This window comes from Parus major, chromosome 6 (assembly GCF_001522545.3).
Source record: "Parus major isolate Abel chromosome 6, Parus_major1.1, whole genome shotgun sequence".
In the NCBI taxonomy this organism is placed as follows: Eukaryota; Metazoa; Chordata; class Aves; order Passeriformes; family Paridae; genus Parus; species Parus major.
Genome location: NC_031775.1, coordinates 5,354,186 through 5,380,201, shown reverse-complemented (window position 1 = coordinate 5,380,201; position 26,016 = coordinate 5,354,186). Strand labels below are relative to the sequence as shown.

General features: G+C 39.2%; 1 protein-coding gene across 3 annotated transcripts in view; it reads right to left on the bottom strand.

The window, feature by feature from the left end:
* ANK3 (ankyrin 3) overlaps positions 1-26,016 on the bottom strand; it is a 195,657-nt gene that overhangs the window by 133,972 nt on the left and 35,669 nt on the right. For all 3 annotated transcript variants that reach the window (XM_033515805.1, XM_015632928.3, XM_015632927.1), the window contains exons 2-5: positions 6,541-6,642; positions 5,985-6,083; positions 5,493-5,591; positions 2,030-2,128 (exon numbers count right to left, since the gene is read on the bottom strand). In XM_033515805.1, coding sequence (XP_033371696.1) covers positions 2,030-2,128; positions 5,493-5,591; positions 5,985-6,083; positions 6,541-6,642 — 399 coding nt within the window. The remainder of the gene's footprint in view (positions 1-2,029; positions 2,129-5,492; positions 5,592-5,984; positions 6,084-6,540; positions 6,643-26,016) is intronic.

Genomic DNA, 26,016 nt, shown 5'->3' with positions numbered 1-26,016 from the left:
CCTGGGTCCCAACAAGCAATTTCCACCACACCCTCCCCGCCCCCTGAGGGGTTTTTGCTCATTTAACCAGGTTTCCCTGCTGCCTGCAGCTCCCAATCCTCCAGCAGCAAGGGCAGGGCACTGGGCTGCAGTCCTGGGGTGAAACAGCCACAGGGGCACGGGGTGTGAAAAATGCTCTGCAGCCCTGAGGGCTAAAAAACCTTCCTGAGCACCCCTGCAAGAGGCCTCTGGCAATATTACTCTACTGTACATGCAGAAATGGGGGCTCTTGCCTGGAGAAACCCTGGAGACCTTGGCTTCTTCCTCTATTTACACATCAAAAAATTCAACCACTTCACAGAAAATTGGTGTAGACACCCACAGCATCTTTTCTGGTAGGGAAATAGAACCAACTGTTTTCCTTTAATTAGATTAAAACACCATGATTAAATAGTAACTTTTAAAGAATATTTAGCTAAGTGGAAATCCTTTAGTTACAAAAGTTTTTGTACTTAGAATAATAAAGAGAAATCGTATTTGTAAGAAAACTCGGACAAAGAGAAAATAAGAAAGAGCCTATAAGCAACTATCTCAAACAAGGAAGGCAACAAAAGTGCCACTGTTTTGCAGTCTGCTGTCTTCAAAGGAATTCTTCATGGATAAAATTAGATTGCACCTTAATCATCAAGCCGAAATGGAAAACTCTCAACCTAAACTGACATACAGTGCTCAAGGGAAATCAACACCAAACAAAAAAACCCAAGTACCTCTTCAAAATTTTTAAAAAAATCTCTTTTCAGAAAATCATACAGTGGCAAGAGTTTTTTCAGAATTCAGAACCTATTGTACATCTCTAGGAGTTCCAGGTCATCTTTCTTTCCAAGTTTTTACAAAGAAACAGAAAACTGTGCTAGGAAAACTAATTTTCAAATTATTTCCCAGATGTAAAGTATTTCATTTTGGTATTTCTTGACTTTCATATCCTTGAGCATTTAAAGAAAGTGGTTCTGATGAACACTTCTGGTTATAACTAACATTTAGTGATTTTGGAAACACTGTTTTGATCCATTAACAATTCATTTTTCCAAGTGGAATAAGGAATAAGATTTATTTTCTACATCATTACACAGTGATACTATGAGGTATAGTGACAATAAATTAACTGTGCATTTAATATTTCTCAAAAACTAGGCCTTTTTCAAATAAGCAGTATCTCCTTCATGGAAACAGTACTGGTAGAGCAATTAGAATTCAGTAATTATTAAAGACAGCACATACTGAAGTACTTTTGTATATTTTGGTACCAAAATCTTGGTAATAAGACAACTGAAAATTCACCAGATTCAGTGCATTTCTCAATGCCATATATTTACAACTATTAATATATAAGTTATTTATTTTCCTCACAAGTTGTCTTATTTGAGTTAGAATTTATTTTGTATTTGAGTTATAAATGCTCTTTAAAGAAATAAATACAAAGTGTTCTAGAAAGATCACAGAACACCTTCAAGGATGGATCCTGCATCTTCATATCAGCTTGAAATTCTCACTGCAGCACCAGGTGGGGTAACAGGGTGCCACAGGGAGAGAACCAATGTGGTAATGAAGCAGTTCAGGAAATGTCTCAATCAGCCCTGGGTTTTCTCTGATATCCCAGGACCAGTCCAAAGCCCAGGTGAGCAGTTGTTCTTGCCTCATGGTTGCCATCCTTCCCATTGCTCACTATTTTTAATAGAAGCACAGAGAACTTTTATATTATATACACGGCTTCCTTCTGTGAGCACTTAACCTGAAAGATTAGCAGTTATGACTAAGTACACATCCATATTTAGAACTGTCTCTAGTTAAAGTAATTTTTAAAAATTTTATAAATGGTGAGAGTTTAAATTGCTGAAAAACCCATAACTCTATTCATTAGCACACTTCACAGAGACAGCTTTTTATTCCTCTTTAATTCTTCATTTAAAAGACTGGTTTGATATAAGCTGGCAGAAATCACTGCTGAAACACATTTTGCTTTGTTCATAAAGTGTCAAATTCAAACTTTTACCTCTGTGGCAAGGCTTTGACTGGCACCATTGTCAAGAAGAAACTTAACAACCTCCAGGTGGTTTTCTTGGGCTGCCATATACAATGGAGTGAAGCCATTCTGAAATATGAAAACAAGAGTGTAAACACCCCACAAACATTTTATACATAAAACAGATCTGCCAAATGAGGGATGATTAGGTGAAAAGCAAAAAATATTTGCTCACAGATGAGTTAATGGCATGATCTACACTGGCTTAAGTGAAGATGGGAGAAGGGTAATATTATTTAAACAGACACAGAAGAATCTTTCAGCTGACCAGATACAATTCCCACAGCTAAGCGAGAACAATTCCTTTCACATCTCTTGTGAAGCTAAACTAAAAATCAATCTGGACAGATAATTTGGTGGCAATTCCTGATAAATACAGCCACAGCACTGGAAATGCAGATTGGGACAGGGAAATACAATACAAGTGTGTGGCGAAAGCAAGCGCAATGACTCTTTGGAGTAAATGACATTTTTTTCTCTTCTTTCCATTAGCTTTGACTTCTCTTTCACTGTGCCAGCTACTTCTGCCTTCCATCTCCTGAAAGAGCTGCCTTCTGGGCTACTTCATATTTTAGGCACCAGGAGTTGTGAGGATCATTGGTTCTCAGTTTGAGACAGAGGCTAATCAGTGTTTCCAACCACATTAGAGCATCTCTCAAATTATGCTTAAGTGACTGATTTCAATCGATGCAATACAAGTCTTAGAGGCTGCAGAGTTTAACTCATTCTTTGGTGAATGCCTTTCTCCTACAGTCAATATTTTTGTCTTTGCCTTAACTGTAAACAGGTCACAGCCTGTCAGAAATTGAATTTTTCAGAATTAATATTAAGGCAATGTATTTTTTACCTTTTTTTCTAAGAATTTCTGAAATCTCTCCTACAGTTACACAGGACATTGACCTAGATTTTGCAGAAAACCAATGGGGCTGAAAACAGATGAGTTCAGAGGAATTTGGCCATATGTTTACATCAAAGGAAAAACATCAACATTCTGGGCCTTGGAGATATGTGGAGGGAAACCACAGCCTCAGACCTATGGCAGTGAAATTGGGCTGAGCTGCAGCAGCCACAGTGGAACAGCTGAGAGACACCTGACTGCCACAGCAGCGGGGCAGAGGGGCAGGGCACATGTCCAGCGCTGAGCACAGGTGACCTGAGGCCAAGCACACGGCCATGCTGGCAGCGGGGACAAAGAGGAGGTCACAACAAAGGACAGTTGGAGAGGAAATGCATGTTTGATCCAAGAGGAGCTTTACCACCAGCAAGGCACCAAGCAGCTGTGAAGCCACATGTTTACAAGGCCTGCACAGGCAGCAGGGCCTGCTGCTGTTCCAGGATTTTGATATTTTGGTCTCTATTCAGGAAAACACCGCTACAAGCACAAAGCAGGCACTGAAGGGCTCACAGGACCCAAGCCCAAAATTAGATATGTGTTAATGCATTCTCCAGAAGAGAGGCTCAACAGTTCAGTTACCATGCAGTCAAAATTCTACTTAATTAAAAAACAGAGAAGCTAGGAAGCACTTGCTAAGGTATCTCATATGTCAGACTACAAGTTATTACAGTGAACAGCAGTTTGGTATCTATCCCTGTCTTTTCATGGCATATTCTATATCTATTTACTAACTCAGCTGGAAACAAAGATTAATTTTTTAGTTTCAAACATTTGCAATTAGAAAGGAAGCAGGAAGCACTACCTAATTTTTAATTTAATGAAATAATTAATAGGCAAAAATTCTCAAAACCAAATATAATTAGCATTTGGAGACAGAGCAGAACCTTTTCTCCTAGGGTAAGTTTTTGTAGGGTTTTAAATATCTTTGCACCCCATACTTTACATTTACTTCTCTCTTTAAAAAAGGGCTGGAAATGACAGCCACAAATCTGAAAAACAATTTTGTCTTGAACAGTAATAAATAGCCCTTAGAAGAGGTAAAATTCAGCCCCAGCACAAATTTATGACTTTTTTTTTTGCTTTTTAACAGACAGGAAGATTTTGGTTAAAGAAGGCCTAAACCTGGGACCGTAAGCATGGAAGAGTTTTTACCTTTAAGGAAAGAAGAGGCAAGGCTCAAGTGAAGCTCAGTACCACAGACCAAGCTGGTCCAGGGCGGTTTGGTAACAGAAAGTACCCAGGACCTCCTCAAAAGCTGAATCCTGGCTGGGGTGTCTCACTGCCTGGTATTGATGTGGTATGGTCAATAGAAGTGTTACATGGGTGCTCCAAGTAATGGCATCAAAGGCCTCCACAATGGGGTGGGGGAGAAATAAATCTTTAATTCTGCTATGTTAGCAAAGTAAGAGTAACATGTGGCAAAACCTTAGGGTGTATGGACAATGCAGTTATATAAGATGTTTACAATCTCAGATTATTTTTAGTTTCAGGCCGAATACACAAATTCTCAAACACAAGGGGGAAAAAATCTTATCAATCCCACCTTAATTTCTTTAACAGGAAAGCCATGGCAAATATTTCTGCCCTGTATTACTTCTTAACAGCAATGGGAGACTTAACCTAAAAATATTTAATGTTGCTTTTCTCTTTAAATTTAAGTTATATGGTTCCTGGAACCAAATAGTGCTGTATTAAACTGGTATAAAAGAGTAAGAAGAACTGAGTAATTTATTGCTTTTGTTCAGGTGGAAAAAACCATGAACTACAGACCACAAATAACTAACATTCTTGAAATAGATCCTGTTAAGCATTTTGTTCCTGTTATTTGAAAGTCCAATAAAAAACTTCACCCTCCTTCTTTAAAATGTAATTTTTAAAATAAACATTTATTTTCATGCCTACACCTTTATAATACAGAAAAATTGTAATCCTGGGCCAGATGAGAAGACTTTCTCTTCTCTGACACTGCCTGCCAGCCCCTGAGCAGAGTGAGCAGGAATGGGGTGGCATGCAGGACATCACTGGCAGAACCACGTGACTTCCAGCAATCTGTAGTTTATGCATTTTTTGAGCCAGAGTTTTTCTGTTTCATTTTACTGCTTTGCTTGTAGCATCAGTGCTGTTTTCTCTCATTTCAAATTCTCTATAACTGACCTAAACATTTATTCAAAGGACTAGAACCAGACTTACAAACTCTGCATGTGCCTGCAGTACCTCCTTGTGCAAGGAAAGGGGATGGGCCCAACTAAGCTTGAGACAGTGAATTATGTGAAACAGGATCCCTTTGAACATGTTCTCTCCTGTTCTATCAGTGTCTCTTCCAGCTCTAACAAGTAGCAGCTCGTAGGACACTCCTAGGGCAGATCTGAGGTTGATCTCACTGACTACCCAACCCTATTTTCAACATTACCACATTAACCAACATTAACACAGTAAGATATACCAAATATATTTGCTAATATCAGAGTTTCTAAGAGACAAACAATTTTAATGTCAGCAAAATTGTTGGTAGTAGCAAACAGAGACATATGGATTTACCTGAGACTGTGCATTGACATTGGCCCGATTTGTAACCAACACTTTGACGACTTCTGCTTGTCCAGCAAGGGATGCTATGTGCAATGCAGTGTTTCCTTTCTGGAATTAGAGATAGTCACATTTGAAAAGAGTACAAAACCTGAGCTTGAATACATAACAATACAATCAAGAGTATCTTCCACTTTAGAATACAGTATTTCTTGCTGAATACTTCTAATGGGTGTGTTATTCTAAACACATGGCATGGACAGAAACCAAAACAGGAATCTACAGTTTGTTCAGTAAATCTCCACCCTAGCAAACTCTTACATTACTGTCATCCACTATCATACATAACTGTTTCTATTAAATAATTATTGAGACACACACATACACCCCACCAGCAGTGGAGAATGGGCAATTACTGCTGCAGCAGTCTGTAATCACTTGGGCAACACCTCATGCCCAGGCCAGCAGTGTGAACAAGGGAACAATCAGATAGGCTTGACTGACCTTTGTGGCTGCATCCACACTGGCACCTCGCTGGATCAGCTCAGAGACAACTTCTACGTGCCCTTCTTTGGAAGCGAGATGGAGAGCATTCAACCCATTCTGATTTAAAGAAAGAAGGGGAAAAAAGAAAAGCAATTAGAAGGATTACCAAGTTTTCCAGCTTACCAAGCATATGAGACAAATTATAACTATCCCACTGAAAGGACTGCTTACAAAAACGACATTTAGGTAAACTTTACAAGAGCTAGATTATAAGAACAGGGTAAAAATTAAATCAAGATATACTGGCTCTGGGGTCTCAAATTCTGTGTTCTGTTCCATGATCAAGTGCAACACACATGGAATGAAAGATAAGGTGGAACATTCTCCAAGTGCAAGTGAAATGGTGTCTGGGTAAAGGGTTTAAAAATAAAAAATATTAATTGAATAAGATATGTAAACATGGTTCATCAAAAAAAATATAAATTCTTTGACATGAAGTGCAAATATAATGAGAAATCTGAAAAACTTTGAGAAAGGTATTTTTCCAGAAAATTTGACCAAAATATTCTTCAACCTGATTTGAAATGTTGATGTCCACTCCATTTTTTAAGTAGTCAAGAGCCTTTTCCAAGTTGCCAGCTCGAGCTGCTCTCAGGTAACTTGCATTTGTGTCAGACTACAAGAAAAAAGGAGAAGCAAAATTAGAAATTATGGCACAGTATAAAAACACATTTCAGTGGCAAAGAAATTATATGATATGGCATATTTTACATCCACTCAACTAGTCATTAAATAATCCCAAAGCAATTTATCAAATGTGGGTCAAATCCCAACCAGGCAGCACGAGGCTTGACTTCACACATGAGCATGAATTATGGAGCACTGTCTCACACGCAAGGCCAGCAGCCGGGGACACATCTGGCACGCAGTGTGGCACACAGCCATGGGGAAGCTCAGGACTGGGCTGCAGGGAAACCATGCCACTCTGCAAAGGTGCCACACTACTTTTAATGTCCAAGCTGAACAGACCCAAGCAGTACTCTGATAATTAATCTGAGAATTTTTTTTAAAAAAAAAGTCAAAATACTCAACCTTGAAGGACTGGATTGGTGGAATTAAAAAACCCATGGATCTACAAATGCACACATTTTAAAATCTCATGTCTGCTAACATTTTGCTTTATTTTCTCCATTCTACTTCATTTCACAGCACATTTTATTGACAATGCCTGCCCACATTCAGTGAAGAAGCCAGAAATCTCTAAGTACAGGGCCATTATATAAACTGTATTTTCCTTTTTTTCAGACTTTGTATTAAAGATAACTACGTGAATTTACTTTATGATGACTTCAGCTTGAATGTAAGGACAGCAGAAATGTTGGTTAAGTCATAACAGACTCACTGACAGTAAGTCCCATCCCCAGAGAGTTTTAACAAGTTATGCAAATATCCATGGAGGACAGTTTAGATAAAGCTGATCCTGCCTTGGAGCAAATGTAACAAACTGGGTTAGCTTTCAAGAGGGAAAAATCACACAATCTTTCATTTTATCTATGCCACAGCTTTTCCTGGCACCTTGGGCAGTCAATGTATTTATTGTGCCACCTTCTAGACTGGTAAAGCAGGAATTGTCTGGGTTCTTTCCCCTCTCAGGATCATTTCATCCCAGGCTTATATCATTGCAGCTACCAGTGCATTGAGATGTTTTAACATTTTGAAAGAGTACAACAACTACCATTAGACTAAACAATAAAGGCAGTTACTGCTAAGAAAAGTTACAAAACACCAAAGCTCAGTTACTTATCTGTCGCTCAAATAATTATTATTTTTTTTAATCCCAAATTTCTGGATTTGCTATAGAGTTTTCTCCTGTCAATACAGCCACTGCAAGCTGGATGTTGTGCTCAAGCATTGCTTCAAGCCCATCAGAAGCCACATTAATGTGCAGGATGAAGCAATCTCGGGCATGATGACAGCAAAATTATAAGTGGGTAGTGCTTTTCTCCTTGTACTCATACAAGCTACAAGACCATTTTACCAGTACTTCCAATAAAACAAGTTCTTCCTTCTAAGGAGAAAACCATTACTTATAAGCCCATTTTCTCCCAAGTTTTGTACACTTTACATTCCACTTTGCAGTGATAAGTCACCAGTTTACAAGCCTTCACTGCTCTTCATCATTCTTCTTCAAGCATGCCATACTGATCATTACAAACCAGCTTCTGCAATGTCCTTCCAACAGAACAGCCCCCAAATACACCCCCTAAATACACCCCCCAAATACTGGTGTTCAGCTAGGCTTTCTCAAACAGGGTGCTGCTGCAAAATACACAGTCATCAGCTGTAAAGACTATGGGGAAGAAAAGCTGCCTTGAGAACTGCTTTCATTTGGGAGATCATCTGAGTTGTGCAATGCAGATTATTACAGGAGACAGGTCATATTCTCAGTGCTTAGCAACAGCAGTCACTGGGGTAAAAAAACAGGTCAGCATTTTATCAGCATTACTAAAGGTATGAGGGAGGACTCAATACAGAGGGAGCTTTTTTGTCAGAGGGTAATGGCATCTCTGTTTGGCACAGTCAGCAGGGGGACCAGAATCAACATCAGCTGTTTACAGCTACTCCTGGGTGGTGAAGGGCTGTGCTAGAGCTGCTTGCTCTGGAAAATCAGATTCTGCCATTATATGTTATGCATTAATACATGCCAGACAAGAAACACTGCTCGTCTGCAGACACATTCTAATCTATTTGCTCAAAAAAAATGGAGGGGGAGAGGCAGAAGGAGCAATAAATAATTGATAATCACATTAATTGCTAACTGCAGTTTCACGGTGGAGGGAGAGAAATGCCTGTATTTTTTACAGACTTGGGCATGACTTTTGGACTTAAGGGCTCTGAAGACTTAACAACTCTTGGAAGAACTCACAAACCGGAGGAAGGATTAAAGTTCAGGTCACAGTCCCAGCCTGAAGCCATATAAAAATGTCTCAAACCAAACGTGCCGCTAAGTGATACACAAATCCACTCCTGAAATCCCTGAAGCTAATAGCATGTTCTCCTTTGCTAGTCATCCCTCAAAATCCACTCCAAAACAGCTGAAAGCATCCAGACACACAACTGACACCAGCAGCCAGGCTGCCATCCAAACAGTGTGGCTGGTGAGGTGCAGGACATCCTGCTCACCTGTCAGCCTGGACTCTCAGTGCTCAGACAGGCTCCCAGCACAAGGGCACTGTGCAGGAAAAGCAGCACCAACATGTGCAGGCATGACACCAGCAACTGGGTCAGCACACCAGGATAACCCAAATCCTCCCTTGGTTCAGCTGGTCTGAGTTGGCACTTCCAGTTTCCACCTTACTGGTTTCCAGTTACCTAAATGTGATGTGAGCCAATATGTGAAAGTGCCTGAGTTGCCTTTAACACACAAGGTGCAACACATCCATGTGTGAGAGGGGAAAACTTTTTTTTTCTGATCTTGGCTGATGCTCCCGAGCCCTCAGATGGGGTTAGCTCACCCTTTCTGGGCCACCATGCCCAGGAGCTTTGAGATTTGCACAGAGGGATAACAGACTAATGGTGTACAGTCCTGCAAGAAGTTCAGTGGGGCTTCTGTGAGTCTCTCCATCCATTTCCACTTCTACCATAATCAGAAACAAGCAGTAACATTAGAGAGGCAGTGACAACCTTGTTGGAAACCAAAAGCAGTTTCAGCCTCTCTAAAAGTAGCATTGCCAGCTCCTACTTCCCTTATAACTAAGGTATTACTTCAGACCTGCTCCGACAGAGGAGAGACTCCCAAACTTTTTTCTACCTTGCAAAATGTCATGAGTACCCTTGTTAAGACATGTCACTTTCAAAAGCACAAGAATCAATAAACACTCTCCATCCTAAATGCAAGGAATTGACCAAAACATCAAGCCAAAACTTTTACGTTTCTGAACCCAAAATTTCTCAACTTTATATTTGTATTTTAAGCCTAAATTTAGTGAATTTAGTGTGCTTTTTCTTTTTTTAATACCTCAGTAGAGTAGAAAAATCTTATTTGCAAATGGCACTGTTCTGTTTAAAAAAGAGCCTCTTAGAGTCCCAAACTACAGGCTAGAGCCTATAAATTACAGACAGAAACAGCACCAGACCCTCAGCTCAAATCAGTGGAAGATACTAAAGATCAAAGAACTGTAATAATAATTATTTATCTGGATTGCCATCATTCCTGGAAGCCCATGTCATAAACTGATAAAGGACCATTTTAATGAAATGCATTAAAAACCACAGTAGGGGGAAAAGGAATTTGGGTTTCCAACCACTGCCCAGGAGAGCCTTGTGCCCCACTCTGTGGGCAATTCTTCATATGCCCATTCCCACCTTCCACACTAGCTGGCATCTGAAAATAAGAGCCCCACACAGACAGAATAGACATAGACTCTCTCTATAGGACGTTCTCCCAACACACCTAATACATTTATTCTTCACTAATTACCCTCAGTATTCCTGAGAAGCATTTGGATGCTTGCAGCCAGTACAGACCCCTATTTTTTTAGTAATCAATCACAATATGAAATTAATATGAAAATTGGCTTATGATTCTCCGTGGTCTGGACAAATATCAAGAGAACAATAGGTATGGCACACACAGCAAAGCACTGAATCTCAGATGCTCTTGCAGTCAGCTACAAAGATTGCAGCCTTTCCCGTGCATTTGTACTGGATCCCTATTGTCAGGCTATATCCTCAAAGCCTTTTACCACTCCCTCTTTGGCGTCTGTGGCTGTTACCTTTTCAAACTCTATATGTAGATTAAAATTAAAAATCAATATTTTTACAAGTGTTTTAATTCTTGGAGAGACAAACTTCAGATCCTGTGCACAGCATTTAGATCTGAAATGGCTATTCTGAGAATATTTAATAAACAGTGGATTTATGTGAGTACCAGTACTGGTGAATGTATAATATTAAGCTTTTTCTTCACAGATGGTATGATTTCTCCCCTGTCTCCCCACACTTTCTTGGAAGAAAAAAGGACTGTTTCTAGTTTTAAGAAATGCGTAAATGTACTCAACTGGCTAATGAAGGCAGGTTTTATGCAATGTGTGTTTCTTTTAGATTAGTGTATTTCCCTTTAACATACAATGCTATAAAAAAATCCCTTCTCTAATGTACAGCAGGCTGATGAGCTTGCAGACTGAAGGCTGCCTGTAGCACACAACAGGTTTTCCAGCCTGGAGCTAATTTTCAACATTCATCCCAGGGACATCTCAGGAAAAGGCTGAGACTGTGCTGGCAGCAGCACTCCATTTGCCAACCCTTCTTTACTTTGTGGTCCCCAAGTCCTGCCACAAGATGAAGAGTCTGTGGTACACAGGGACCTGAGAACTGTTTCCCCATTTTGAGGAAAAGCTACATGAATTAAAAATATTTATATTACAGCAAAGACTAATTCCTAAATCACTTGGATATTACCTTAAGCCTCCAGAAAATGCTGATGCTGAGTCATGCTAGAAAATACATATTCACTCTTTTTCCTTAAGTGCTTCCAGTGAAGTAAGAGATTATTTATCATAGCTAAAGATAAAAACTATTAGCAAATTTTCACTGACTGTCAGTCCAGGATCTGGCCTGTTTTTTCCATGGCACTAGAGAGGGTTCCTTTAGAAAACAGAGAATATGTATTATTGAGAGAACCCTTGAAAGTGCAAAGCCATTATTTTTAATATGCACAGGCCTCTTCCCATACTGGTGGTATTTTATTATGCTCATCTCTCTTTCCTTTGTGTTCTGCTTACAGTGGCCTGTTTTTCAGATTAAAAATCCAGTCTTTTTTTCACATTGGGAGCAGGGTTTTGTTTTTCACTCCGTCTTTAACAGTAGCTGTTGTGAAGGGAAACCCCCAGCAGGTTCCCATTGTGCCAGAGCAGGATGCATTCTGGCTTGAGTCCCAACAAAAAGATGCTAACCATGCCTAACATTTGTTGTGGGAAGAGGCAATGACCTCATTTTAAGCGATGAACTTATGTTACTTCCATTTGGAAATGTGCTCAACAAAGAAGGACTTTGCAGCAGCATGAGGTGACCTGAGGAAATGGATGATAACATTTTTGATTATTTTGATAAGGGTGGGCTTACTGCAGCCACTGGCAATTTTTTTGCAGGAAGGCTTAACTCTGATAGGCACTAAGCACAACACCAGAAATGGGAGGACCTTGGCATTTCTTAGGTTTTGCTCCTGTGCTAATTTAGAATTTTCTTCCATGCAAATGTGTTACCCTCACTTGGTAAGCAATTAAATTTTATTCCAAATAAACTACAGTGGCCAATTAACAGCAGTGTCTGAACCATGCGAAATAAACCAGTGACATCACTATCAAGGGGAGACTCTTCATTTATCCTCCAAGAAGCTCTAATCCCTTGTATTTCTCTGCTACCTTTAAACTATATCACTATTAAAAATTTTCAGTTGTATCTTCCTTATTAGAAAGGGGGCTGATTGCACCAGATGAATGATGTTCTCTGTGTAAACAAGTACTCACACTTTACATACCATACTACCATATGCGTTTTCTTCTGATAAGGATGTACCAGCCTAGGGCCAACTTCTATCTGCAGTTGTGCTGTTAATTACCCTTCAGAGACATGCTTTTGGGATCACGGCCCTAAACACAACCTCAGGGCAACAGGAAAAGCTCCATTCCTAGTGCTTGACAATTCAGAGGATACATCTTTTGGCTAGGGAAGGCCAGCTGTTTTGAATGCGATTGCAAAAAGAGAACAATCTTAATTACTAGTCAAAAACCAAACTCATCTCTCTGATTGTTTGGCCTATCACACAATTTAATCTTCAACTTTAATTGATCATATTATTGTATTGTGCATGATAAAGCAGCCAAAGATATGATGCTATTTGCAATGTCCCCATAAAGGGCTCTATTCCAACTAGGTAACTACAGTATGTTTTCCACACTGGTATTAGGCTCTGTGAAACCTTCTTGGTTACACTCCTTGTGAAACTCCTTGTATTTCTGCAAAGTATGCACATGAATCTATAACCAACTGCGTTTTCAGCAACTGAGGTTCCATCACTGTACAGTGGTCAATCTTACCATGTTTGTAGAGAAAAATGAAACATTTCCTGAAAAATCACACATTTAAGGAGTTCAAAACAAAAGCGGAAAATGCACTTTAGATGCAGGTCCTTCCTTCTAGAAATACTTGGCCAAAGTAGGAAAACATTCGTGCAAACAAGCCTCTTTCCTTACTAGACCACAAGACAAAGTGCAGACTTAGGATAAACCATTTTCAAGAACCCCTGCAGCCTTCTTGGAGTCTGTCTTGGCAAAATGCTGAATATGTGCCCTGTTCCCATGGAAAGTTAACCACTTGGAGTGGAAGGTGGTTCAAAAGGACCCAGAGCCTGAGATGTCAAGGCTGGTAAATCCAAGAACATTTCACAACTTCCAGTAAAAAAGGCATTTGTGGCTGCCCTTAACAGCACAGAGAGAGGTCTGGAGTGCATTGTTTGCTTGCAGTGATAAACATCTGCTTTGAAGCTGTGATGCAGCTTTCTCGCTGTGAAAGTTGCTTAGACTGTGTGTATGCAGCCTTCTTCACTCAATCCTGTGACTTGTGACACTACTAATCCCACCTGGGTGTCTTTAAATGCCTCAATGCTTCCTAAGAAAGTTCAAGCATGAGATAGAAAGGAAAACCAGTTGTTATTATTTTGATTTTCTATGAATAGCAAAGGGTGTTGTGATTTCCAGGGCACAGAAGATACAGAGTTACGGTAAATTTTTGCCTAACATCCACATAAAATATCGATATTATGTTGAACATAACATTCAAGTTGAAAATGCCCCTAAATATGTAATTTCCACATTATTTACTTGCCAACACAGATACTCAACAAATACAAAATAACTTAACTGCAATTCTATGCTAAATCATGATCTGACAACCCAACCAAAACCATCTGAACTGAGATCACACCTGTCCCACAGGGACAAAGTTCAGACAGGAGGTGAGGGTCTACACTATTTCCATATTTTGGAATAATAAATAGCAAATAGCTTTGCCAATTTGCACAGATGAAGTTTTGAGATTTTAAAGCACAGATTTGATGTGTCAGCTTCACCTGAAGAATCTATGAAAACAATTACTGGTATGAATGTATTAAATTAGTAATACCAAAAGCAAGATTAAGGACTACAAAAATCAATGTACACCAGGAAAACACACACAATTCTTCTAAATATGCAGGAACAACAAATTCAAAGAATTATTGTAATGGGAAAACAACAAAGAAGTCTATAAAAGGACTATAAAGGTCTTTAATAGGGTGACTTTTCAGCTATCAGACTGCACTGGATGAAAAGATGAATGACAAGGTAAATTGGGACACATTCTGTTCAAGACCCTAAAAATGGTGTAATCCCTGGTTTCACCAGTGAATCACTCAGCTCTATTAGAAGTGACAACCAGGCTAAGAACCAAGCCCTTTGTTATATACAGTTGTTGTATACAACTCACATGTATAAGTAATAAAAAGGATCTGATGCATTATAAGGCAAAAGATTTGGGCATTTCGAATTCAAGATTCATTCTCCAGGCTGAAGGAGAAGTTTGTTCAGCTGCTAGAAGTTTATTTCAAACTCTGGGAAGAAACTCCGGAACTCATAATCTCATCTCTCCCTCTCTTAAGTTTTCCTATCATACAATTACAAGTGAAAAATAAATCACTGGCTTTCATAACTGCTACCACAGTCACAAAGAGCTAGAGAAGGGCTGGATGTGCTTCAAGGGTTTCTTCTCATGTTTATATTCACCTGAAAATAATAACTCTTATCTGTCAAGCTAGATGAGATGCCATTGATCTCCTGCCTGCTATTTTTCTCTCAGAAACTGACTATCCAATGAGCAAGGAGATAATTTCAGCACATCAGGCCCACGTTTAAAGCCACTTCCATGCTAACTAAAGTCACTTTCTTCAGAACACTGCATGAACATCAGCCAGTCCACTTTCCCTTCTCTTTGTGCATCTCACTTTATAGACAAATAAAAACACTTTACAAAATGTTTTGACAAGAGTTGCTGAATTCTTTTCCTCTCCTTTTTTGGTCCCGATTTTAATTTCAGGTGGGGGGGTTGGGGAGGAGTTATATAAACCTAAATGAGATAATACCATTGATTTTAGGGGGAGAGATTTTATTCACTATAGAAATATTATATAAATATGCTTCAATCAGATGTGGTGAAGTTAGTGGCAATAACATGGAGAAAAGCACGTCAGGGGAAGTGTCATGCAATAAATTTTCCCTAAAAATACTGAGCAAATAAGCTATAGAAATAAGCTACATAATCTATTAAGAACTTCCAGTACCATGAATTCAAAAGTTTCTATTCAATGCCTGGTTTTGAATTCAACTCTCATTTAAAACCAAATTGATTCTGCCTTGGAACTTTGAAATTATAACTATCATTAAACTGAAAGATAGTTTGACGGTAACTGGTCAAGCAATTTCAGAGGTGGCAAAAATACATGCAGACACATGCCAATTTACACTGCAAGCTTTGCAAACCCCACATATAATTACAATTTATGCCCTTTTAGGTTTTAAAGGCATTTGAATGGATAGTTTTAAAGCTATCTACTAGAGGTTTACTTTTTGGAGGAGGGAGAGGAGACATAGAGTTCAGGATTCTTACAAAAATTACAAACCTTTATCTGTTTATGAGTGCCAATGCAAAGGCTTCCATAGCACGGATTATGACCTCTATCAGGAGTAAAGAACCATTTCCTCTGACACACCTGAACGCCTTGTTGAAGAGTTTCTGTCTGGAGAACTCCACATGGCTAATGTGACAGACAGAGAACCTGAAGAGCCAGTGGAAATTATCTAAAGAGCTTCTGGGTACTAAAAGGACTCATGAGGCAAGATTTGCAATACACTCATAAACTTGCTAGTGAGTTCTGCAAGGCCAGTTAGAGATATCACATAAGGTCTGTCATGGCATTTCACCTCAGGAGAGAACTAGCTGTCCTGACACCTCTTTGTAGATCTGCTGTTGAACAGACAGACCCAGTATAGTGGCAAAGAATCAATGGAACTAAGAAATCAAAGGATTCAAACAGCCTCCTAGAACCAAAGACTGACTGAGGTAATTTGGTGGTTCAGGAGGAAAAATACCTATCTAGCGCTTCCCAAACTCATGAGGGCAATTTCACACAGGAGAGTTAACAATCCTCCAATGCAGGAGCTGAGCAACCTGCCAGGAAACAATTTTAATCTTGGCCTGGAGATGCATGAAACCTACTGGGGAATACTATCAGGGAATACTTAAGGCTGTGCTGGCTTAGCCACGTCCTTCAGCAGGGAATTGAAGCTCCTGTAGACCACAACCTGCTGTAGCTTGTTTTCCATTTGAGTCTGCTGTTATGGATCTGACCCAGTAACTCCAGGCCCATTTTGTATCCCACCACACCTCTGTAAACCACAAAGGCAATGCAGAGCAAGCCAGAGCAGGTGTTGCACACACTGCTGCCTGTTACTGCTGGAAACACTGAGGAGAATGTGCCCCTTTCTCTCAGGTGTGGTGCCGTGGCACATGGCCTGCATGGAGCTGTGGGACTGGGCACGGGAGAGCCACCAGCCTCCACATCTCCCTGCACTCCTTCTCCCCTCCTCTGCCCTGGTGAAACACTGGCATTCACCACTGTGAATCTGTGCAATGCCATAGAAAGTTCTGTCATAGCATTTGTTGGGGTTGTCCAGATTAAATGTTTTTAGTGGGGCGAAAAGCAAATGCAAATTAATTTACAAGTGTTTTGTTCCTCACTCCACGTGTTCTGGGTTTGAGGATGAGCTCAGATTCCAATAGGAAAAGTGCTTTTTCCAGCCCAAGCACCAAAGTCTGTGAGCAAAAATCAGAGCCCTGCATCTGTTATCTAAATTTTACACTAGTTTAAAACTCTTAAGTCCTATCCAAACTTTAAATACAAAATTCTGCTCTAAAGCAGAAAGAGAAATCTAAATCACTGCTGGGGCAAGATCAGGACCAGCATTTACAGATACAAACAGGATGAAAGCAGTCACAGTGAGAACAACCTTAGCTGTATGGGATCTTTGAGATCAACACAGGGAGAAAGAAAACACAGAGTTCAGTTTCACTCTGAGAAAATATTACCAAATATACAGATACATCACTGAGATCAGGTGATACCATTTTCATACAGTGACTTTTCAGTTACAGAACTGAAGTAGTATTTTTGTGGTTTTCAAAGCCATTGGGCATTGAAGAGCCAGGATTTGGCAGAACCGCCACAAGGAATTGAATACTCAGGAGAGACTTGAATTTTTTGAACAAAAATACAAACAGCAGAACTATTTTAATATTTTACCTCACCTTAACCAGATTTGTTAATTAATTTTAATCCAAAAATTATCATTTCCTCTTAGCATCAGAATGAAATACGTTTGAAAAACACGTAACAGTTTAATCAAATATAATGACATAATACCAATGAATTAAAACTTTCCAAACTGTCTGAAAAGACTTTACTCCTACTATATTTAACAGACACAGAACTTGTTATTAGTGCTACCATTAAAGTGAAGATCAGTTTATTACAGAAATAAGTTACAACCAACCATACAGTGAATCTCCCCTAGCATTTGATGACAGAATGTGCCATTACTGTACAATGTTCAACTATCACTTCTGAACAGCAAACCTACAGTATAAAGATGCGGTGAAGTAGAGCTTGTTTCTCTCTTGTGTCTCAAATACACAGGGCAGCATATGTAAGATTTATGTAAGGAATGAAAATAAAACTTATAAAAATCAGCAAGGAAAAACTTACTGAACACATACATACTCTGCCCCATCTCCACTGCTAAACTCCATTTTGAATGCTGCTATACCTTCTCCAATGTATAAATGAACAGAAATAGCAGTTTCTATACAGCTTGTAACAAACCCCTGTAAAGTAAGAGTAAATACCATTCTGGTGCAACACAGAGGGGCAGAGCATCCTGCAGACCAGCACATTGCCAACACCACGGCTGAGGGCAGCGCAACTTGCAGCCCGCTCCACTCTCTCAGCTGCTGCACAGAAACTGGAGGGACTGTCTGTCAGGTTTTGTGCTGCTGAGGCTCATATAAAGCATCAGCAAAGATGTTTATCACCATGAAAATTGTGCTAAAAAATACATGAGAGAGTAAATAAAATTCTCGGGACTGAAGAATACAGAGTTTAATCAAGTATCATAAAACATCTGAATAACAAGAGCTTGTCTTACAAAAAATCACTTCACAGAAAAAAATATCCCCAGTAAATGTTTCCAGTTTTGAAACTATTGGTGGAAATAAGTTTATGAAAAGAACATCTTCACTAGAAAACAACCACAGTTTTCAAAGATGCTTTTTAGGAGAGAACAACATTCAGTCCTGTGCTGACAATGAGTAAACAAAAACATACACATTTAAGAGAAGTCACTGTAGTATTTTTTTCAGAGCACAAAGCTATTGCTGACATGGAAATTAGGTAGTAAACAGCTGTATTCTGGCATCAGTAGTATCTGCAACTAAAAAAATAGTGCCGCTAATTGCCTTTTCACAAACCTTGGCACTTATCAGTACTTAAAACACAAATCCACTTTACTGGAAACCTGTTTTTTTAATTCTGCGGTAGTCTAGATAACCATTTTGGCTTTGTGGTTTTTAACTGATGTTAATAATCCAAGCTGTTGAGGACACTCTGAACCTGGTTCATGGAGTACAGGCATGTCCTTTCACAGCAGCTTCCTCACTTGTGGAATTTTTAAATCCCACAGGGAGCACCTTGAAAGTCACTGGGACTCTCTCTCAGAATAAAAGTGATATGGGTACCTCCTCACAGGTCACTACAAGCACACTACTAGTACTACAGCTGGCTTCTCTGGAAGTTTAACTGACCTGTGGATTGTCAGTAGCAGAAGTGTGTTATTTGAAAAATGCACCTTAAAAGCACAGATTTTAAACTTTTTCTCTAAATATACAAGATTGGCTAAATGACTTCAATTGTTACAAATATCAGCGTTACTTAAGGCCCTCATCACAGAACACTATGTTACAATGTTTGTGCAATTTTAATCAGAGTCTTCTATGGAGTGTTCTGAACACAATGTAGCCACTGGCAAGACAGAGAGAAAAAACATCACAATATTCTATTTGACTGCCACCTCAGCCTATACGGTAATCCAGCCATCAGAAAACAAAACACACCAAACAATCTGAAACGTACCTCTTCCTACATCCAGCTTTGCCTCAAACAATTAAAGACTTAAAACACTAATACAAGAAACGTGATATGCAGATTTCACTCATTTCAGAATCCACAAATGCTTACTTGTTCTGGAAAGCATTCTCCCTCTTCCACTGCCATTTTCTGTGGCCAGATATGAAACCTGATGACTCAATTAGTTAACACTTTGGACACTGCACCATTGCTAAAAATAGCGGCCTCAAGAAGTGCTTTTCTTTTTTTCTTTTTTTCAAGGAACTAAGCACGGTCACTTATTGCACTTCCCTTGGCAATTTAAATGGCAAAGGACAAGTGATTAGAAGACTATTAAGTTAGTAACAGAGCGTGTCCCAGGATTCCTGGCTCACTTACCATATTTGCTGCCTCCAATCATTCCCCGTGTATGTAATCATGATCTGTGGAATACCCAAAATAGCTGCAGCATCAGCTGATCAGAAAACCACTGCTGCTTGGAATCACTCATGAAACAAGCTTTTGTCATTCTGCTTATCAGCTCTTTCTAATGCAGACTACTTTGAACTATTTCTAAAGGCAACAATAACATCATTTTACACTCCGTGTGTTTTGAATACCACATATGCCTGCCTCCCACTCCATGGTAATTTTATATTTATTCCAATTTTCTGATGACTAATTATGATAGATTTGTGTCACTAGTTCTAGAGGCTATTTTCCTGAACTAAACGGCTGTTCTCTATGTACTTCAACTTCCTAAACTAGAGATTAAAAGCAATACCAGGACAAAATAATTTTACTTCAGAGGGAAGCCCAGAGAGAGGTTCCTGATTTTAGCAAAGCAGACTTCTTCCTTTTCAAAGGAAGCTATCATCAGCAACAGGAATTTTCAGTTACTTACATTAGGAGTGGCTTTAAAGAATGCCCACTTTCTGAGAAAGGGAATATTGAAATCTCTTCACCACAAGTTCCTGCACAGCATGCACTGCACTTGCCTGTTACACATCTCACCTCATGCCTGGGAGCTGGAAACAGATATTCACTGGCACAGAAGAACAGCAAAGGAGAAGAGGAGGAAAATAATCATGGCCTAATATTTTCATCAGACAAAATGTCTCATTTGAGACATGTTGATGAAAGGAAATTAGCTGTATGTGAAATAATACTGGGATAATTTAAATTTTCCAGAAGTATATTTCCATGTTTGCATCAACCAGAGCACAGCTGCCAGGTAGGAGCTCTGCACTCCTGAGTTTAAACACTGAACTTGTTGCCAATTATTTGTTTAAGCATCTTTGTCTTCAGAAGGTGCCTAATTTGAGGCCCTGGTGCACCAGCCATGCACTCAGGTGGATCTGGCTTGAAAATACTTCATTAATGTCACTTATGATGCATGCTATTAACAACTACCCTGTGTTCCTGCACATTTTTGCTGATGGCATTTTAAGATTTGTAAGACCCACTTCTGCCACTGACTAAATACAGAGAAGCCAACAGCTGTGTGCAGGGCGTAGGAGCCTCCTACCTCGATTTAAGTACAAAAGGATGACCAAGCCAGTTTAAATGAATTTACCTCACTGACATATCTGCACAGAGCTCCCTATGGCAGAGATTTCAATCACTGTCCCACAATTATCTCAGCAATGCTATTACTGAAAGCCACCACAAAAAGTATCCTGAATATTCCATTTCTAAAACTGAATTTTGATTTAGCGTTACTATTAGTTTTGAGTGCTGAGAACTGTAATTTCAAAACAATAAATGCAAGCATCCCAGTTCTAGAAAGACAAGATCACAGGGTTACTATCCAGTATCTGAATTTCTGTTTCTTACTGAAGAGAAGTTGGCTCTGAATAAAGCCCAGGCACATAAATACTTTTCTTCTGCCTTTGAAAAGATGCTTGAGAACAAGGAGAAAGGAAATATGATAATTTCTGTAATAGGATTCAAGGGATTCCCATGAAATTTAAAACTTGCCAAATAGGTCTCTTTTGTAGGTGAAAGGATTAAATTGGGCAGTTTTATAGAAAGTCATAAGTTTCTGCAGAAGACTAAGCCCACTGTGAGGTGGTGCCCCACACCTCTGGACTGCAGCCTCCTGGCATGGGGCCAGTGACACAGAACTGGCAATCCCAAAGCCAAGTTGGCAGTGGAGAAACAACATTTTTAGGGACAAAGATTCCACACAGTCTCTGCTGTTTTGCTGCTGGGCCATGCACCCTGTTCCTCAGGCGGCCTAGGGCTGTGGCCAGTGCCAGTAAGGTCTGGGTGCCAGCCTGCTCCCGCCAGGAGCTCCCCTGACACTGCTGTCCCCACACACTGCCTGCTCATTTATTCTGCTATGGCTACTTTGCTTTCCCAGCTCCTGGCTCTTGGCTTTTCGAGTTCACATCGGTGTGACGACAACAGTGGATGATTGACCCAGGCCACTGCCTATTAACCTCCACAAAACTATCCTGGTTTAGGCTGTGATATTCCCACAAGAGCAGTTGTCCAATTCTCTCTCCATTAATTTTAAAAAGCAACGATCAGAATTACAAAAGAAAAGCACAAAGAAAAATTAAAATCTGCCAGCACCAAAAAATCATCTCAGCACATTCACATCCATCAATTCAGCTCTGATTACTGACTGCCATAAATCATAGTGACACTGTATTTTCTTTTTAACCTTGTGAATCCGTTTTAGAGCATTCAGTACAATTTCTTACATGCATGCTATTAAGACAGGATAATAACAGAAAGGCTCTAATACTAATGGAAAAATCAGTTTCTAATAGATTTTGGGTAAAATTTCCAGGACCCTTTTGTTACTTTGCATCCTGAATTACATGATCTGCACATTTCTATGGTAATTCTTAGCTTAGGAAAAAGAAAAGGCCTGGGATACAATCATGTAATTAATAGATACACAAGGAAAAAAATATCTCAACAATCAATCTCCTCCCCTATTTGGAAAAAAAAAAAAAAAAAAAGCAACAAAACCCTTTTACAATCTCATTAAAACGGCAGATTTGGTACAGATGGAGAATTCTTTTAAACAGAATAGTGGAAATGTCCTTTTACATTATCACTACGCTGCTCCCCAACCAGATGGAGTGCTTATGATTACTGGCTTGGAAGTGACTTGCAAACAAAGCAACACATGGCAGAATTCAGTAGAAAGAAAAACATGGTTTGACATGAGGTGCAAAGCAATATAAATACCTCTCCAAGAAAGAGAAAGGCAAGCTGAAATAGTTTAAACCATAATCTGGAGTTACTGGTCCAGATTTTGCAAGGAGAATTTTTATTTTTTTTCCCTGAAACTGTATTGGATGACATTTCAGATAGTTCAAAAAGATGAAGAGCCAGCTGAAGCCCACCAGTGCAGAGGATTTATATCTCTGTGGTATTTCACCCTTTTCAGAGAGTAAATGACTGACAAAGAGTATCAGTACAGATGTGTGTTTATGCAACTTACACCTACAAAGGACCATTAGTTTTAAAAACTTCTTGTATCAGAGAAACCAATGGTAGTATCTGAGATAATTATTTATATAAAAATTCTTTTCTAGTCATTAAAATAATGGCTAATGTGTGCCCCAGATGACTTTCAAACAGGAGTTCAAGTGCACATCTCTTTGCATAGCTAAGATGCTGTTACAAAGCTACTATCAAGACAAAATTTGCTTACATTTATATTACATTTATTCATTTATACTTCATCTGTTGAAATTGTGGGCATACAGAATGTACAGCCACAGGAACAAAATTCAGAGTTATAAAATGCCAGAGAGATCTGTGTGAATTGTGTATGACTTCTTTATGTCTGTTCAACCACCATCCATCACATAAATATTATGTTCACTATACTGCCACTTAAATGATGCCAGATCAGATAATCTGCTAAAACATCCACAGAAACAGAATTCTACAGCCAGAAGCATACATTCTCTTTCAATAATGTAAAAAAAATTAGACATAAAATGAGGATAGGAAAACAATACTCCAAACATTAAATAAGTTGAAGTCACCAAGTCTAGTATTTTTTCCCAAAAAAATCTGCCATATGTTCCTGTGTAATCTATTGATCTTGAATAGAAAGTATCTACCAAATCTGTAAATTCTTTAATTAATTTTTTTCCTTTACTTTGACAAGGTTATCAGCTATCATACAACATTAAAAGCAGCAAATTCTGTAACTTCTTCTAGAAGATATTTAAAATTTCTCTTTAAAGTCTTTCCAAATGAATGAACAGGAAGGAAGCCTGTGGTCTCATCCTATTCTTCTTCAGCAGCACGTAAGCTCAAACATCAAAGACTGAAATGCAATCACTTTTAAAGGATAGCCTGCAGGAATTTTTCAGAAGTCTCCAAACCCTTCCAAACACCACCTGGAAGCCAGCCCTGCTGTGACCTGTCGAACTCAGCCCTTCACAGATATTCAAAAAGCCCATGGAAGACACACTGACGTACTGCAGTGTTTACTCTGCCAGGATCCGTAGCAGCCCCCATTACCTCACTCTCAGCAGTCCCAGAGTATGCCTGTATTTTCAATAGCAAGGCAAAGGGCTCTTGGGATGAGGGACTAAAATAAACTGTACATGCAAGGTATGAGTGGTATGCCCACAGCATCCGATCCACAAATCTGCTCCAAGTTCTCTTTTTTTTAACCCTGTATTGTTCCCTTAAGATATCAGAGTAGATTATATGTTTCCAGTCTGCCCTCATCAACTCCAGCTTTCTGAAAGAGCACTTTTTGTTTCATTTTCAAATATTAGCTGCAGTTTTCATGCCCAAGTTCTAAAGCTCTTTTAACTTCCAGTGATCCTGGGACTAAAACATAACCCTATCCCTTAGGAATAAGGAAAACTGTGACCAACTGGAATATAAACTGTTAGGTAAACCCAAAAAAAGGGACCATAAGTCAGTCATGGCTTCTGCCACTAACACTTTCTCTTCCCCCATCAATACATTGACTCAACATGGAAAAGCATCTTCCACCTGTATTGTAGAGAAGTGTGATTTTGCAAAACCATTGCCATGGTATCACAGAAATCCCACAGTTGTCTTGATAGGTATTATCTTAACCTCTATGTTCACAAATGTGTGAAAATAGAGGTTAAGATAACTCTTACTGAGACAACTTCTTGCTGTCAAGACCACTCTACACTCTTCAGCTCATAAAGAACTAAAGAGAGCAGCAGCACTTCATTGTATCATCCTGTAAGCACCAAGAGAAGCAGCTTCAGTGAAGACAACTAAAAGCCCTTGGCTTTATTAAGATTTCTTTCCCTCCCACTGATCACCCTGGAGGACATCTGTATCATTGATTAGCTCTGGACAGCACCTTTGGAAAATACTGAGGTAATAAAGCTGCAAACTGGAAGAAGTGTTTACATAAGCATCATGATGTCACATGATTGACTGCTGAGCAAATTGACTTGACACTATCATGCTTCAAAAATAACCAGTAAAAGCCAATTAGGAAGGCAAAAAACAAAAGGCAGACTCCAGGCAGCCCTGTGTTTAGTCAAACCACAAGCCTCACATGAACTCTCATGGAGATGAGGGGAAGAGCAAGGGCAAAGATCTATATATGGAAAGCACAAGGAGACACGGTATCCAATCTTCCTATATCATCCTGAAACATTGCTGATGTTTGAAATTTCTCTGCTGATTAATCCAATGGTTTGTTGCATGCCATGCATCTTGTTCCAAGGCATACTGAAAACTGGGATTTTGTACGAATTGAGTACAGCAGCTGCCTTGCTCCTTTCTCTGACATACCTCACTGATGCACAGGATCCCAGAAAGTAGAGATTCCTTGGATATGAACAGGAGACCTCAGCATTTTCACTAAATATAGAACTTCTATTTGTTAACAGAATATAATACTGGTGCACTTGTGAAATTGATGGCTGTTGATTGGTCTCCATAGGCATGTGAACACATAGATAGGCACAAAAAAATCACATGCAAATATTATTTCACCAAAGCACAGGAAAACAATGAACCGTTCAGAAATAACTTTTTCATTTTTTAAAGAATATTGAAAAAAAAAAAGTTTTAAGTGTTAGACAAATGTTATATAAAATATACCATCCATTTGTATATGGCATTCATGTGACAAGAAGCTGGCTCGGGTTCACTCTTAGTCTGGATCGTATTTCTAGCAACTTTCAGTATTCCATGACTGCCAGAAGCAAAGAATTAATCATTAAGATTCATGGTGACAACAGTGAAGTATTTAATTGTGAAGTTGAATTAAGCACCAGAAATATGACTGCTGGCAAATTAGCCCTTCCAAACACTCCTTCTCTTGTTGTCTATCTTTTAGGCTTATTCAGAACACAACCACGATATGAAGCCACCAAGCTGCCAGATGGCTTCAAAATGTTCTGACATGACTTCTGCTCAGAAAAATAAATTTCTATCATGTAATATATTCCAAAAGCAGCAGTTTCTGGGACAATGACAATTGACTGTCTGCAAGACCTTAGCCAAAAAAAAACCCACCAACACACAATTAAGATATTTGACTATGCACCTTGATTCTGTTTGTTCCTCAAGGACCTTTTAAAGGAACAATTCAAATGAAAACAGAAGGACCCTTTGTTAAAAGAGAAATACAGTAACAGTAGACAAGTGTATCCACTCAGCACAGGCACATGAAGGTCTCCAATACCCTGGGAAATGAGCACAAATGAGCATAGCTCTTATTTAGTGGATAAGGTTCATTCCTAGACAGAGTAGGGAAGTACTCAATAAAAAAATTTTAAAAAAAAGGAAACATTAAACTAAGTATAAGTAATCCCA